Source organism: Colletotrichum destructivum, chromosome 4 (genome assembly GCF_034447905.1).
Source record: "Colletotrichum destructivum chromosome 4, complete sequence".
NCBI classification, from domain to species: Eukaryota; Fungi; Ascomycota; class Sordariomycetes; order Glomerellales; family Glomerellaceae; genus Colletotrichum; species Colletotrichum destructivum.
The window spans coordinates 4682396-4697197 of record NC_085899.1 but is presented as its reverse complement, the minus strand read 5'-3'; the positions used below and the strand labels follow the sequence as shown (position 1 = coordinate 4697197).

Sequence of the window (14802 nt, the reverse complement as noted above, 5' to 3'; positions counted from 1 at the left end):
CGAGACGATTCGGGAACGCGCCTGCGTGCCTAGAGGCTGAAATGCGACGGGCGGGATTCGGCGTGGAAGAACGTATTCGGAATTAGGAGGGCGGTGGTCAGCAGTTGCGTACACACAGCAAGTTCCAAGCCTGCCTTGAGCAGCTGGAGGTTGGGACAGATTGATGATCATAAACCACTTGGGGTTCAGTCAGTCAGGCAGTCAGTCAGTCAGCCATCAAGGCTGAGCATAGTGTGAAGCAACCTTTTTTCTGAGCGTCACCAAACAACGAGCTCTTATTTGCTGATGGTGGGAAGAGTGAGAGAAGCTCGAAACTTACAACAACCAACCGACGGCGGGAGGACGGCGCGACATAAGGTCCAGGGCACAGCGCCCATGAGCGCCAACTGGAACAGCCACGCGATGCCACGTTCCTGAGTAGCAGTACAGCTGGTCACATCCACAGGTGGGTGTGGGAGAGCGTACTCGGTACGGGGTACGACGTCGAGGCTCGTTTTTCGTCGTTGCAAGCGAGAGCGAACAGGGGGGACACATGCAACGGGTTGCGGGAGAACGGCACCCGTAGGCTCTAGACTGTCCGCCGCCCGGGTCCGTCGGGGTGTTGATTGTTGGCTCAGCGCCAGTTCGGACTTTGCACTTCGGTCAGAGCGGGATTCGCAGGGGCGTCAGCAGAATGTCTTAACAAGCCTCGGCCATGATTCCTTTCGATATTTCTGGCTTGAGAGACCACGACGACCTTGCAGTGATGTGATTGACGTTGTCATCGCTGTTGCTTGCGTATTGCAAACCCAAAAGAGAGAGGGGGCAAGGGGAAGATAGAAAGCGAGGGAGAGAATAACAGCGACACTCTACAAGATCGGGATGGAGTCAAAGTACGGAGTAAGAGGGGAAGAAGAGGCAGGAAATGAAGAAGAAAACTCACTCGGCGGCGTCGTGAGCATCGTCGTCAGCCAGCATTCCGAAACAGCGACGTCGCACAATCGCATCGCGCCGGTCGACATATCGCTATCTGCTGGCGAGTAACAGTGACGAGGAGGCCTCATCGAATTGCATGGTGCTATCATGTAGAAAAGGTCCAGGCATCTAGAGCCTGGAGGAGACCCTCTCATCCCCCTGGCTTGACTGTTGACGACGACGACGACGACGACAACCGGGAAGCAAAAAAACAATAGACGCTGCCCAAAAAGGCAGCTGGCGTCGTCATCCTCAGGCCGCAGACGTGTACCTTTTCGTGTGCACTGCAGCAGGAAGGTACGCGGACGGACCAAAGTCCTTCCTCCACTGTGTCTGTCTGACCTGCACCTGTTTACTTTGCTCCTTCGCGCCTGCCTACCTATTTACAATCACTTCGGCCAGGGAGAGAGGAGTCGGTCGGTCTTAATGCAACTGCCGCCTCAGCGCTGCACCTGCTGCACAGAGAGAGAAAGAGTCAGAGGGGAGGAACACCCAGCACACACACACACTAAAATCAAACCACACCAGCGCACCTTCTCGTTCCCCGTCAGCCAAGGACGCCCGGCCCCATCTCTCTCATTCCCCCGCGCTAGTCCCGATCAGGCGAGGTCGTCCATCGGCTTACGCGTCCCTCTTTCCCTCTTTCCCTCCCAGCGTCCCTCACTCTCCCAGGTCTCTTCCCCCTCCACCCTCCCCTTCACTCCCTGCCTTCTTCCTGCTCTCCTGGACGCTGCTTCCCAGCGGACGCCATCCCTGCTCAGCCCGCCCAGAGCCCGCTCGACCCGCTTTTCCTTCCCTCCCCCCCCTGCTCCTCTGAGGACCAGGCACCCAAATCATTCAAGAAACGGAGTCCCCGTGCTCTGCTCCCTTTTTGTTACGCTTCCCATACATCCATTGCCTAGACCCCCCAAACCCCTCGCTGTACTCGACTTCTGGTTCTTGCTCCCTTTTCATCTATTTTCTCCATCATCATCCATCAACTCTCGACTCGTGTCGACTCTTTCTCCTACGATCAATTTAACATACACCTGAGGCATCGCGGTCCATCGTCACGAGCCTCATTATTCGAACCACGTACCGCTACCCAATACAATTCTCAAAAGAGCATTTCTACCTCGTCGCCTACGGGGTCCATCAAACAAAACTAGAGATTCGCCGTAGATCTGGTGCGGACCTGAATCCACCATCCTACATATCTCGATACCTGAGGGATCGAACCCTTATACTCGACGACAATGACGACCTCGAATCAGAACGTCGATAGCCTCGACTCCCTCCTCGACTTCAGCGAGTACGACAACATGTCCTACCAGTCCCCATCGCTGTCCCCCGCCGCTACCTCAAAGAACACCTTCACTCGCCCCTCGGTCAGCACCGTCGCGACCCCGACCATGCCCTCGGCATCACAGCCCCTTACTGGCCCGAGCCACCAGTACGATCTCTACAAGCAGCAGACGGGCATCGTGCCTGGTGCCCTCGCCAGCACTCTCGCCGTGAATGAGGTGAACCCCCACATCAGCGGCTACAACAGCAGTTATGGCATGGAATATCTCGGCGCCGGCTTGAGCCCCGAGAACGACTTGTTCGACTTCAACACTTCCCCTTCCCAGAACTCTACCGGTCTCGACATGGACATGGAATTCGAGTCTCCTCCCGACTCCCAGTACTTCTTCCCCAACCCCACGGTCAACCCTTCGGCCATCGCTGGCCAGGAGTCGCCTGTGGTGCCTTCCCAGCAGAGCAACGTCGGCAGACTCTGGCCCGGCATGCACTCCCAGGCTGCCCTCGCCAAAGCCCAGGCCCAGCAGAGGCAACAACAGCAGATCATCCAGCAGCAGCAGCAGCGCCACCAGCAGATGAGCAACAAGCCGCGTACCAAGAGCCAGCAGCCCACCGACCCCATCGTCGAACAAAAGATCACCCAGCTTCTTAACTCTATGCGTGCTAAGCCCGCTCAGGAGGGTGACAGCCCCACTCCCCTCATGAACCTGCCCCGGTCCAAGAAGGATGAGGAGGACATGGACGAGGACGAGAGACTTCTCGCTAGCGAGGAGGGCAAGAAGCTCAGCAGCAAGGAGCGTCGCCAGCTTCGCAACAAGGTTTCCGCACGTGCATTCCGTTCACGCAGAAAGGGTAAGTTGCATCATCATTCGCATCTCTATGACAGAACTCTTCGCTGACTGTTCACAGAATACATCACCCAGCTTGAGGCCGAGATTGCCAACAAGGTTTCTGAGAACGGCGACCTCCGTGTTCACAACCGCGCTCTCCAGGACGAGAACAAGCGCCTGCAGGATCTCACCCGCATGCTTCTCGCTTCGCCATCCTTTTCTAACTTTCTCGACCATCTGAGCACCAACCCCCAGGCTGCTCCCCAGCCCGCCGCTGCTGTCAAGGTTGAGAGGCAGCCCGAGCAGCGTCAGATCCCCAAGGATATCAACCCTTACGCCAACCAGGGCCAGCAGCAACAGCAGCAGATTGGTATGGCGATGGTTCCGGAGCAGAACATGGACTTCGCCATGCTCAACATCGATAACGATGCCTACAACTTCCAACCTCAGGTCTTCGCTGTTCTCGAGACTCCTGACGTCCCCGTCACCATCGACTCTAACGTCCTCTCTGGCAAGTCTTCCAACTTTGTTGGTGAGACGTTCGAATCGGATGACGAGAAGATCGACATCCCCGCCATTGAGGCGCCCAAGACTCTTGCTCCGGAGCTCCCGTCTCAAGCCCCCGCAGAGACGGAGGTCTTTGACGACGAGTTCGAGAACGACCCTGAGTTTGCCCTGTACCATTCTTCCCCTGCACTTTCCGCCGAAGGCCCCGTCGAACTGGACACGGAAGGCTTCTCCCACATTGACATCTTCGGCGGCGTCGAGACGGAGAAGGTCCTTGCCCGCTACGATCTTGTTGATGCCTCGGAAGAGGAGCAAAACGCCTGTGTCGCCATGGCCAGGGTACAACGCCTCGCAGCCAGCCTGGAACCCGTCCTCGCAAGATTAGAGTCGCTCGTTCTCTAGTCTCACGCTCTTTACTCGACTTTCTTTTTAGCACCATTATTACGGGCATTGAGTTCGCTCCATCATTTCCTGTGCATACTAGCTTGATATCTGGGACATGGCGTTGGGATCGAACATGGGAATCAACTACACCCAAACGGGGACAGGCATTTATTCTCTTATTTTATTCTCTGTTGAGCTGGACGAAAAGAATTCTAAAGGGACCAGCAGGTTCAGTATGATTGATGATTGTGGCACTGGCGGCGAGCAAGAAGGAGGGGTAGGGATTCACGGTTGGCCTTAGGCAGCGTGTATCAGATAGATTGGGCGCTCTCGCAACTCGATCTGAAGCGAATACAAACAAAGAATTCAAAAACATGCTTGCTTCATTCAACTTGATGTGGACCACGATCCTGCTCGTGGTGTTTGTGTGTCCGCCCTTCCACCTGATGTTCCCCGACTTGTCTCACATTGGTGTCCTATGGGTCCAGATGGTAACGATGAGGCACGAAATGTCGCGTGGCATCCCCAAGAACCCGCTTACTACGTGCCCTTTGCCGTTTCCCTTTCGTCCTCAACCGACCGTCCGTCTGTCACTGTCTCGTGTATGAAACGCTTGGCTACTGCTCGATTCATGGGTGACCATCCTAGTAGATACCGATTTCCTAGTGAGTTTGGGTGATGGGACGGATGGAAGGATGCTCCCGAGGAAATCTCACCCACCTTCCGAAGGTACATGGTAAGTACGGACGGGAAGCTGAATAGCTTGAATAGCATGAATCGCCCGAAGCCCTGTCATCCGTCTCTCGTGTTCCTTCTCCTCTCGCCGCCAGGGGTTGGTTGAGGATGGTGGTCGAGACGACGGGGTCTTTGATTGTCCCTGCGATCGTTGTTTGGATCTCTTGCGGCAAAGGCCCCCCGTCCGGTGTGACGAGGCGGCGTGGTGGGCGGGTTGGGTGCTCTGTGACACCGTCGGCCTGGTCTGGGTTACCGCCGCAGTGCGTAAGAGGCTCAGGGTTATTGATCTTGTCGGCTTCCTGGGCCAGCTGGGTATCATCGACAGGGGAGATAGGGTAGTTAAGATGGCATGATAGAGATTGCGGGATCGACGTGGGTTGCACAGTTTTACTGGACGACGGGCCTTGACCTTGATACCTTGCAAAGGTATTGCTCACAACACTGCCAGTATTTGGGTCTGGCAGGGGGACCAATGCTGGCAAATTGCCATGAGCCAACAACGTGAGAACAACATGAGGGGATGGCAGACCGAGCTTGGGACGTTCGAAGCGAAGGCCAATCGAACAGAGTGATAAGCATTAATAAATGATCAATGGATGCCATATATGTCATCGATACGGTTCTCAACTTTAAAAGCAATATGAAGCAAAGAAACCTCCGTCGTATGCATCGTGAAATGAACCGAGTCGCCCTCCCAACTCACAAATCGTCCCAGTCCTCCCGGATCATCTCGGCGCCCTTCTCCCCGATCATGTAGACGGACGCGACGATGTTGACGTCCGGCAACACGGGGATGATGCTGCAGTCGACGACGCGCAGGCCATCGACGCCGTAGACGCGCAGCCTAGGGTCGACGACGCCGCCGTCGGCCTCCGGCAGCATCTGGTTCGTGCCGGAAGCGTGCCAGTTGGGGATCGTGTTGGCGCGGACGTAGGCGAGGACGGCGTCCTCGTCGTCCTCGGACACGTTGTCGGCGCCGGGGGAGACCTCGCCGTTGTTCGGCCCCACGGTGAAGGCGGCCATGCGCGGGTGGGCGAGGATCTTGCGGAGATACTTGAAGGAAGCAAGGGCGATGATGCGATCCACAGGATGAGCGTAGTACTGGTGGTACATTAGGTCTGACCATGAGACGAGACGCAGGCGAAAGAAGAGACGGGGGGGGGGGGGGGGGTGAATGTATGTAATGGGGGAGAGGGGGCGCAGAAGAACCACTCACGTTGGGGTTGATCCGAGGGAACTCGGCCATGGAGCTCGACCGCAAGGTGACGTTGCCCCTGGAAAGCGCCACCATGCTCGACGCCGTCAGGGAGATGTACGTCTCGTTGCCGCGGGGCGTGTAGTACGGCGTCGGCCCGCTGGGGTAGAAGACGCTCTCAAAGAGGTACTCGATGTGCGACTGGTTCGCGAGCCCGGCCGTGATGATCTCGCCGGCACCGATGGCCTCGAGCTCGGCCTCGGAGAGTTTCTGGAAGGCATTCGTGATGCCGGAGGGCGCCGTGTACTGGCCCGTCTGGTTCGTGTAGAACTCGTCCTGGGCTTCGCGCAGGGCCGAGTAGGTGGCAGCCATGTCCGAGGTGGAGAACTCGGGCGTCGAGGTCGCCATGATGCTGAAGACGGAGTGGTCGTTGAGGCTTTGATTAGGGGCATTGTCAGTTAAAGACGATTATGGAAGGGGGGGGGGAGGAAAAAGCGGGAGGGAGAGAAACGTACTGTTGGCCGATGTTCTCGTTGATATGGACGGGCTCGATGGCGAATTCTTCGAGCTGGGCTGTCGGGCCGACTCCCTGTGTTCCTCGGGTCAGAATCTACATTTCGTACTCATGTTGACACGGAGCCAACGCGACCGCCGTCACCCGCCAACTTACAGAAACCATCAGCAGCTGGGGCGAGTTGAACGCGCCCGCGCTCACGATGACCTCCTTCTTCGCCTTGACCTCGTGCACGACGCCCGTGGGGTGGTCCATGAAGGCGACGCCCTCGGCGCGGGGCCTCTCGCCCGAGGACTGGTCAAAGTTGATCTTCCACACGGGCGCCGAGTACAGCACGTCTAGGTTGCGGCGGCGTCGGGCCTGGCGGAGGTAGCTGTCGTAGCTGGAGCTGCGCATGAAGTCGGCATCGAGGTGGCCGGTGCCCTGCTTGACGCCGGTGCTGTTGCCCGTGTTGTAGTCTTGGACGATGGGGATCTGCAGGGCGTCGGCGGCGGCCTCGATGAAACCCACGCCCGACGGCGGTACGTAGCCCTGGTACCCGATCTGGAGTGGCCCGTCGGCGTAGGCCGAGGGGTCGTGGGTCTTGTAGGAGACGTCGAAGCCCCTGGCTTCGTGGTCGTCTGGCGGGTTGAAGTGCGTGCCCTGACATTTGTTTTAGTCGAGGGTCCCCAACAAAGAAACGGGAATGGCATCGGTATCACTACGCACCTTGACAAACAACGGGTAGACGTCGTCCCACCCCCAGCCCGGGTTGCCGATCTTGACCCAGTCGTCGTAGACGGAGGCGCTGCCGCGGCCGTAGTAGAAGCCGTTGGTGACGCTGCTACCGCCGAGGCAGCGGCCGCGGTGGTAGCGGAGGATGCGGTCATCGAGGTGCTCCTGCGGCGTCGTGTAGAAGGACCAGTCGATGGCGGTGCCGCCTAGGAACTGGTTGCCGCCGGGCGGCTTGTAGGCCGATACGACCTCCGGGCTCGGCCCCGCTTCGAGCACGAGGACCCGCTGCTTGCCGGACTCGGAGAGCCGGTTCGCTAGGACGAGGCCGGCGGTGCCACCTGAGATTGTGTGTTGGTCAGTCTTGGGGCTTCGACCCGTGAGCGTGTGAGTTCGGGCCAGAGCATTTATAATTTACCTCCTGCGATGATGAAGTCGTATTCATCCTCAATATTCGCGCGGTCGATGCCTTTGATTGGCGCGGCCAATGCTCCGGCGCTCAGGAGCGCCGCCAGGAGGGTCAATGGGAGCTGCATCGCGATGGCTGTCTTTCTGAGAAAGGAGGGAAGCACAGAAAATAGTCAATTGAGCGACCCGGAGAATGTCCAACAGATTCTAGACGAGTCTGGCCGAGAATTTCAACTAGCTCCATGCCCTCCGGAACGGGGTTCGAGACCTCATATACCCGGCCGCGATGGCCCATTCTCATCACGACGGGTTGAGCCGACTCAGCCCATCTTGGCTCCCCAAAAGACTGAGAGGGAGAACGCAAGGCATTTCGAGCCCAGCCGGTCCACCTCGCAGGTTACGCATCATCATCATGCGTCATCGCGCTGCGGGTTGTCAGACCGGGCGAAGCGAGCCCATGCCATAGGCGTGCTTGGCGGGTGAGAGAGAGAGAGGGAGATTGAAGGGGGGGGGGGGGGCCGCGCTCTCGTGGTGGATTTTGTTTGTTTTTGTTTTTGTTTCTGGGTACAAGAAAAAAAAACCTCCAATTGGGGAAAATCTGGGGGAGGAGGGGAGCAGGGACCTGATCATTCGATGGCAGATGACTTGAGGGGGAGGGACCGAGGAGACAGAGCCAGCCTTGGATAGACATAACGAGGGGCTAGGCTTCTCCACTCTGCCGATCGTTTGATTATGCCCGAAATCTTGAATTCGAGGCGGGGGATGAGATACATCAACACACTCTGACGGCGGTAGGATTGGTGGGAGAGACAAGGCACCACGCTCCATTGGATTACGCACGCCAAAGGATCGAGACAGCGACGTATGTCAAGACATTCGGCCGACTAGGATCACGGCTAGCGTCGTATGCTCCCGGTGCCGGGGAATAGGCCCCCCTCACCTCTTTTCCTCTGCCCGTCTCTGTCCGTTGTCTGTCTGTCCAGCCCCGAATTCCGCCTGTTTCTCCAAATCTGACAACATTGACGGAAGGTGTTCATAAGTATGTAAGTTGCCTGTCATCCAAACCGCAGAACGGATGGCCTGATATTCCCAACTCTGGTAAGAAGCCGAACGGGCGGGCATGGGACGGACGCTTTGGCGAACGAAAGAAAGGCCAAGGCAATTGCATGCGCGGTGGAAGGATCCGGCCGACGGACGTCCAGCTTGGCGCGCACATCATCCCGCTTCCTGGCGACCCATTCTTTCTCACTCTACATCTTTTTTCCCATATCTTCTCTCCGCATCGCCCAAGGATCGGTGTGAGATTCGGGCTTGGAGGTGTCACGAGGGCCCGGGAGACCGACGCTGCAGTGGGTACTTCTGTAGTCTTGGTCTTCCATCTGTATGTCTTGGGACAGGCGCATCCTGGGCGGTTGGACTGCGACTAGCTACTACCCATCTGGGCCTGCCGCCTGCGCGCAACGTGTACACCGTATTCCACGTATCTTGGAGATGGGGGAAGGGGGCTCAAATGCCGATTCGATTGGATGCCCGGGTTTCGTGGTGCATGTTACCGACGGCATGTTCGGATGCGCACATCTCGAGGCTGCAGCCTGTAGACTAGGCTGCCTGCTGCTGCGCGGGGCGGCGACAGCTCTTGTTGATCGGCATCTATTCCGCCTTGGGTAGTTTGATGTTCCTGTGAGAGCGAGTACTCTAACATCATTCTGCTTCATGGCTTCGATGGAAGCCCAGGGAGGCTGGTTTGCCCCAGAAGACATAGATGTCTTGCATGCCAGGGTCGTGCTACAGGCGGCTCTGAGTGAGGTCTTTCCTGACTTGATTGGATAGCCTTTGAGACCAAAAAAACCTTGGAAATCGGCGTCCGTTCCAAAGAAATCTATTCGAAAGATGTTCAATCTCCAAGAGTTCTCGACCCCCGAATCAAGCCCATTTAATACAAGCACATTCCAGAGCGTGCTGAGGGAAGCCTCGATCTTTGAATTGGAAGCATGTCTGTCTGTACGGAACAAATTGCCTTTGCACTCGGCATGTCAGTGCAAATACCAAGCTCGAATCCCAGCGGCGGGAGCAGCAGTGACAGAGCGAATGTAATGGGTGCGGTTCAATCAACAGAGATTATCCAGGTTGGACACGTCAAGTCGTGGAGTATTCGCAACTGCTTTGCTTGGAACGGGCTCGGAGATCAAGTCGACACAGAATCAGGACTAAAATGGAATGCAAATGAAGCAATCTGACTGAAGGAGCCATGCTCAGTGGACTGGGTTTCTTATGTTGGGTAACAAATACGACCCAAAGTCAGTCAGTCAGAAGAAAAATGCATGATTATAGGATACAAGTAGTGACTTCGCTGCTGTATTGGTTTAGAGTAAGTGTAGGTGTATCTGTAAATACTAAGCATTTTGTAGAATTAGTTTAAGAGGGGCAATGGTAGGTAGGTAGGCAGGGGAGAACCGGTATAAGTAGGCAAGCAACTTGAAACCCAACACACAAAACGGCTCAACAAGACATCCTTTCATCAGCAGAAAGGACTCAAAAAGTTCAACTCTTATCCTTGCGGACAGCGGAGTCTATGAAAATCCTAGGAAGCTCTTACCAGCCTCAGGTGTAACGATGCTAGGACTTTACCAACGGCGGTGGGACTCGAACCCACACACCCGTGCGCCGGGACGTTCAATCAAAGAAGAGTCTATTGATCCCGCTGCGTCACGGACTGTTGTTGGAAAAAGATGTGATTGTTTTGATATATAACGGGTGGGTGGTTGGTTGGTTGGTTAGGGTCCTGTTGCTGCAGGAAGTAGCAAGCACCATGTAGCAATAGAGCAGGAAGGAGCGAACAATCGGGACACGCACCAGTCTCCTCGTAGCCGATCTCCTCGCGTTGCATGAAGCTCATGGCCACCAGTCGTGCCTTATGTTTCTTGACGTTGTTTTCCAGGGCCAGTTTTCCGAAGTACATCCCACACTTGAACAGCAGACAGATGATCCCATTCACATATATGTTACTGATGAAGGAGCGAAGTTGATTAGATGCAAGTTCCCATTGTGCAGCCGTAAGTGGCTACATGCTGCTAACATGCATCTAAGGCATTGGGCTTATCCTCCAAATCCCCCCCTAGCACCATGCTCCATATGCCATGGTACATTACAGTTCACCCTGTTCCTCGCCCTCACCGCGATGTCCCTCAACTCCTTCCTGGCCCAGCGCATGTCCCATGTCCAGCTGGGTGTGCCGACACTGCGAGAACAAAAGGTTGGGTCTTCGTGCTAGAGGAAGAATTCATCTCATGGTCCTCGCATAGACAAAAATACCCTCTTGTCGGTCACCCAAAATCCTCGAGCTCCAACACAATTCAACCAAGTGGTACATGCCCAAGACCCTCACACCCACTCCACACCCTCCCGGTCACACCCTTTTGTTCCCCACAGCTCGCAGCGGCAGATCTCAGCGGCTAGCGAACTAGCGCTCGCTTGCTACCGAAAAGAGTCCCTCAGCCAAGGGGGCGGTTTATACCCCCCAACCCAGGGTCCCAGATTGCATCCATCAAGCGAGCCTCGCACAGTCTGCAAGCTGGCAGATCTGAGAAAAGGTTTCTATACCTAAGCAGAACAAAGTACGCTTCGATACCCTTCGCTGGATCTGCAAGCAAGAGAGATGCGAGACTCTCCTGGTGGATGCTCGTACGGGACCCCCAACAACTTGAGATGGGGATTCTGAGAACTCTCTTGGCCAAGACAAGCTAGGGGTAGAGGGCGCTTATTAGTGTTCGGTCTCTTGTGGAGTATAGACTCCCAAGTGTTGAGCGACTTCTCGGGCCGCTTGGAGTCCGCCGTCCATGGCGACAGCGCCGATGATGGCCTCGATGGTGGCCGACTTGGTCCTGGGCCCGAGGTGGATTCCCTGAGAGGGGTTCTGGTTGATGCAAGACACGAGACCAACTTCATCGAAGATTCGAGCCAAACGCTCATTGTTGACGCAGTACTTGATGCGGTCGTCTATCTCGCCTGTGTTCTCAAAAGTTAGTTAGTATAGCTTGGCATGATCAACAACGGAATGGATCTTGACGACTTCTCTGCATGGTGTTCTGGAGGATGCCTTCATGCGCAACGAACTGTCCGAGCAGGCGATCTCCATATATGGCCAAGATCTTGTTGCCCTCTTTTACATATCGAATACCGATTTCCTGGGCTGGGGACCCGGCGGCCTGCAGAGACTCCCACAGCCAGTTGGTGTCGACGAATTGGTAGCCGATAATGGCCATAGCGATTGCGAGCTTCGTATCTTGGGCGGAGTTCATGGTTGATAGAATGGGGGGTTACTGCTGCCAGTTTCTTTTGTCTGAAAGCTTTGTAAAGGGTTATGAGAAAAGAGTTGTGTAGTGAGTGAGGTGCGATATATTCTGTGACAATCTCACGGTTAGGCATGGCTATTTATTGAAAAACGTCTGCAGCACTCAAGCCGCTGTCCCCCAGCCTCCCTAATTGATGTAATAGTAATATCCCTTGAGCCAGCCGCTTAACAGGAATCTAAATACATGTCTAGGAAGCATTTTGTCTTGGTCAGCCAGCCCCTCCTCCAATGGACGCGTTCAGCCAGTCTCCCTCGTTGCCTCTTATCTTCTATTCATTCGATATGAAATGGAAATTCAGGGCTAGTCTGACGCGTAACGCGAATGAAGTTAAAGAATGAGGGCTTGAGATTGAATTTCGTTGGGCTCTAAGGCTTGTGATTCCTGCCAACTGTTCAGGCATGCGCAGAGTGAATGTGCAGTATCTCGGACATGTTCCTCAGTCGCATAAAGATGCTGATGACATACGCCACTCATTCCCGGTCCTTAAATAAGCGTCAGATTGAACGTTGAGGCAGAATTCACCGAGGCTGTCTATCTACTTGAGCCCTTGACAAGTTTTTTCTACCAACAATCTCAATAAAAATAAAGAGCATACGAAATGTTGAACAGTTGGAACAACACAATGTTCCCAAATACCATAATGAAGTGACCCAACGAAAAAAAAACAAGATTCTCATGAACATTAAAGACTTGGATCAATAGCCTTACAAGAACCGACTGAGATCTTACTACGAGTTGTCAGGAAAACCAACCCTGGGACGAAAACAAAAACCCAAGGATGGGACATGCACCTAAAAAGAAAGATTTATGCAGATTAGATGTGCTTAGAGATCCATCCGTTTGAGACTTTGGCAACACTCATAAAGTCCACCACGCATAATTCCAGGCGGACACCCAGAAGCCAACCACAAAGTGCATCCGCGCCACATGGGGCTGGGGGAGGTGCCGAATCGAGAACAAGCTAAGCTCGAATAGACGGATCGTAACCCCACTACCCGAAGGAGCAAACTAAGCTTAAACGGACGGGGCACAGTAGGCCCCACTGCGCCCGAATATTAGTGGAGGAAACCCAAGCTAAACTGGTTCTCAATGCGTGTCAGACCAAGGTAAGGTTTGGCCGTAGCCGCTGCTGGATATATCTTTGGTGATTGGCATCCGCGTGTTCAAGGCAAGGGCTGTGCAACTCTGGGCACCATGGGTTCGCGAGACTCAATGATGCTTGGAACACCAAGATCCGGAAGGCCATGCTAGATTAGTTGGCTTTCCTTCGATGTCGAGTTGGCGACAAGTCGTCATGACTATCTGCATTGTCGTATGATCCATGAGAGGCTGGAGGCACCTTGCGTGGCTCTCATCTGAGCTCGCTTTATAAAGAAGCATGTTGGGGACTCATCGAACTAACAAGACTACTACTCCACGACATCGCATTATCAACTTCACTCTACCTTCTCCGAGCAGTAATATCCATCTCAGCATTCGCTTCCGCGTTGAAGAAAATCTTCACCATGCGTCCGTCAATCTTGTCTTTTGTGCTGATGGCCGCCGGGTCCTGTGTGGCTCAGGGTGACCTCGCCGCGCTCCTCGCCTCCCAAGACGACCTCAGCACGCTCCTCGAGCTCGTCGGTCTGGTGGACGGCCTTGCGGACACCCTGTCCTCGGCCTCGAACATCACCATCGTGGCGCCGACGAACGAAGCCTTCGCCAACGTGCCGCGGGACATCCCGGAAGGCCAGGCCATCGAGCTTCGCAACGACACCGTCGCGATCGGGGCGCTCCTTGCGAACCACGTCTTCCGAGGGGCTTACCCGTCCAGCGTCATCACCGACGTCCCCACGTTTGCTCAGACTTTGCTGGACGACTCGTACATCACTGCTCAGCAGCCGTTCTCTAATTTCACCGGTGGAGCGTACAACGGACTCGTGAGGAACGGGCAGGACGTGTGCATCCTGTCCGGAGAGCAGACCATTTCCACCGTCACCGAAGCTGTCAGTATATTCCGCGTCCTTGGTCAAAATTGTGCAGCGCGCTGATTTTAAATAACTAGGACATAACTCTGGGTGGCATCACAATCCACAAAGTCGACACGGTACTCTCCTTCGGGGCGCCGTTCCAGCTCTTCACCTTCCGAGCGGGCTACCTCGCCATGAACGCCGCGCTGGAGGCCACCCAACTCAACTTCGCGTTTGGCGAGACCGGGGCCGACATCCAGGGCCTCAACATCTCGGACTACACCATCTTTGTGCCCACGGACGCGGCCTTCCAGTCGATCGGCTCGGTGCTTGAGTCGGCGGACGTCGAGACGCTCCGGGCGGTCCTGCGCTACCACATCATCCCCAACAACGTCATCTTCTCGCCGTCCCTGGGCAACGTCACGGTCCCGACCCTCCAAGGCGCCAACTTGACCTTCACCGTGCTGCCGGACGGTTCCGCCTGGGTGAACAACGCGAGGATCACGTTCCCCAATACCATTCTGTACAACGGTGTCGCCCATGTGATTGACAGGTTCGTACAAACAACGGGCGGTCAACATCGTTTCAGAGGAACACCCATGCTGACACCTAGTCATTCGTTCCAGTGTGTTGAGCCCGGGAAACTTTGACCGAGCATCTTTGGAGCCGTCGGCGCCGGCGTCTGAGCGACTCGCCTTCCCCAGCGCGTCCTCGGTCTCGAGCTTGCCCTTCTCGAGCGTCTCCTTCGCAACGGACCTCATGAGATACACCGCGACGCCGAGTCTGCTCCAGACCGTTGCCGCCGTCGCGACGCCTGCAGCCAATGCCACGACCACGGCGTCGAGCCAGCCGATCCCGGTTCCGACTGGGTCCGGAAGTGGACTGCTCCCCGGCGCGGTTGCGGTGCTTTCTGTCGCTGCGGGCATCGCTGCATTCCTGATTTAGTGCCCCGGGTGCTGAAACATGGGAATGGTTCCATGCA

General features: G+C 55.6%; 4 protein-coding genes across 4 annotated transcripts; 2 read left to right on the top strand and 2 right to left on the bottom strand.

Moving 5' to 3' along the window:
* The first annotated feature begins 1696 nt into the window (after positions 1-1696).
* Positions 1697-4342, top strand: CDEST_07365 (Putative basic-leucine zipper domain-containing protein). The gene is made up of 2 exons (XM_062923524.1): positions 1697-3087; positions 3145-4342. Exons 1-2 carry the CDS (start codon positions 2190-2192, stop codon positions 3972-3974), a joined length of 1728 nt encoding a protein of 575 aa, XP_062779575.1. The 5' UTR covers positions 1697-2189; the 3' UTR covers positions 3975-4342.
* Positions 4343-5244: 902 nt separating this feature from the next.
* On the bottom strand, positions 5245-7735 carry CDEST_07364 (Putative glucose-methanol-choline oxidoreductase, FAD/NAD(P)-binding domain superfamily). The gene is made up of 6 exons (XM_062923523.1): positions 7530-7735; positions 7109-7452; positions 6557-7042; positions 6402-6475; positions 5908-6322; positions 5245-5792 (listed from the first exon to the last, which is right to left on the bottom strand). Exons 1-6 carry the CDS (start codon positions 7645-7647, stop codon positions 5391-5393), a joined length of 1839 nt encoding a protein of 612 aa, XP_062779574.1. The 5' UTR covers positions 7648-7735; the 3' UTR covers positions 5245-5390.
* Positions 7736-11279: 3544 nt separating this feature from the next.
* On the bottom strand, positions 11280-11817 carry CDEST_07363 (Putative ribonuclease III domain-containing protein; the record flags this gene model as incomplete). Its single annotated transcript, XM_062923522.1, has 2 exons — positions 11280-11524; positions 11586-11817. The coding sequence occupies 2 exons, from the start codon at positions 11815-11817 to the stop codon at positions 11280-11282; spliced, it is 477 nt and encodes a 158-aa protein (XP_062779573.1).
* A 1559-nt stretch (positions 11818-13376) lies between these two features.
* On the top strand, positions 13377-14765 carry CDEST_07362 (Putative FAS1 domain-containing protein; the record flags this gene model as incomplete). The annotated part of the gene is made up of 3 exons (XM_062923521.1): positions 13377-13856; positions 13916-14373; positions 14447-14765. 3 exons carry the CDS (start codon positions 13377-13379, stop codon positions 14763-14765), a joined length of 1257 nt encoding a protein of 418 aa, XP_062779572.1.
* Between the last annotated feature and the right edge of the window lie 37 nt (positions 14766-14802).

What these genes read in the sequence shown, in the direction of transcription:
- CDEST_07365 (XM_062923524.1), top strand. Translation starts at nt 2,190, where the DNA reads ATGACGACCTCGAATCAGAACGTCGATAGCCTCGACTCCCTCCTCGAC. An exon ending in ATTCCGTTCACGCAGAAAGG is followed by an intron (nt 3,088 to 3,144) that starts GTAAGTTGCATC and finishes GACTGTTCACAG; the next exon opens with AATACATCACCCAGCTTGAG.
- CDEST_07364 (XM_062923523.1), bottom strand. Translation starts at nt 7,647, where the DNA reads ATGCAGCTCCCATTGACCCTCCTGGCGGCGCTCCTGAGCGCCGGAGCA. An exon ending in CGACTTCATCATCGCAGGAG is followed by an intron (nt 7,453 to 7,529) that starts GTAAATTATAAA and finishes ACACAATCTCAG; the next exon opens with GTGGCACCGCCGGCCTCGTC. An exon ending in TCCCTCGGATCAACCCCAAC is followed by an intron (nt 5,793 to 5,907) that starts GTGAGTGGTTCT and finishes ATGTACCACCAG; the next exon opens with TACTACGCTCATCCTGTGGA.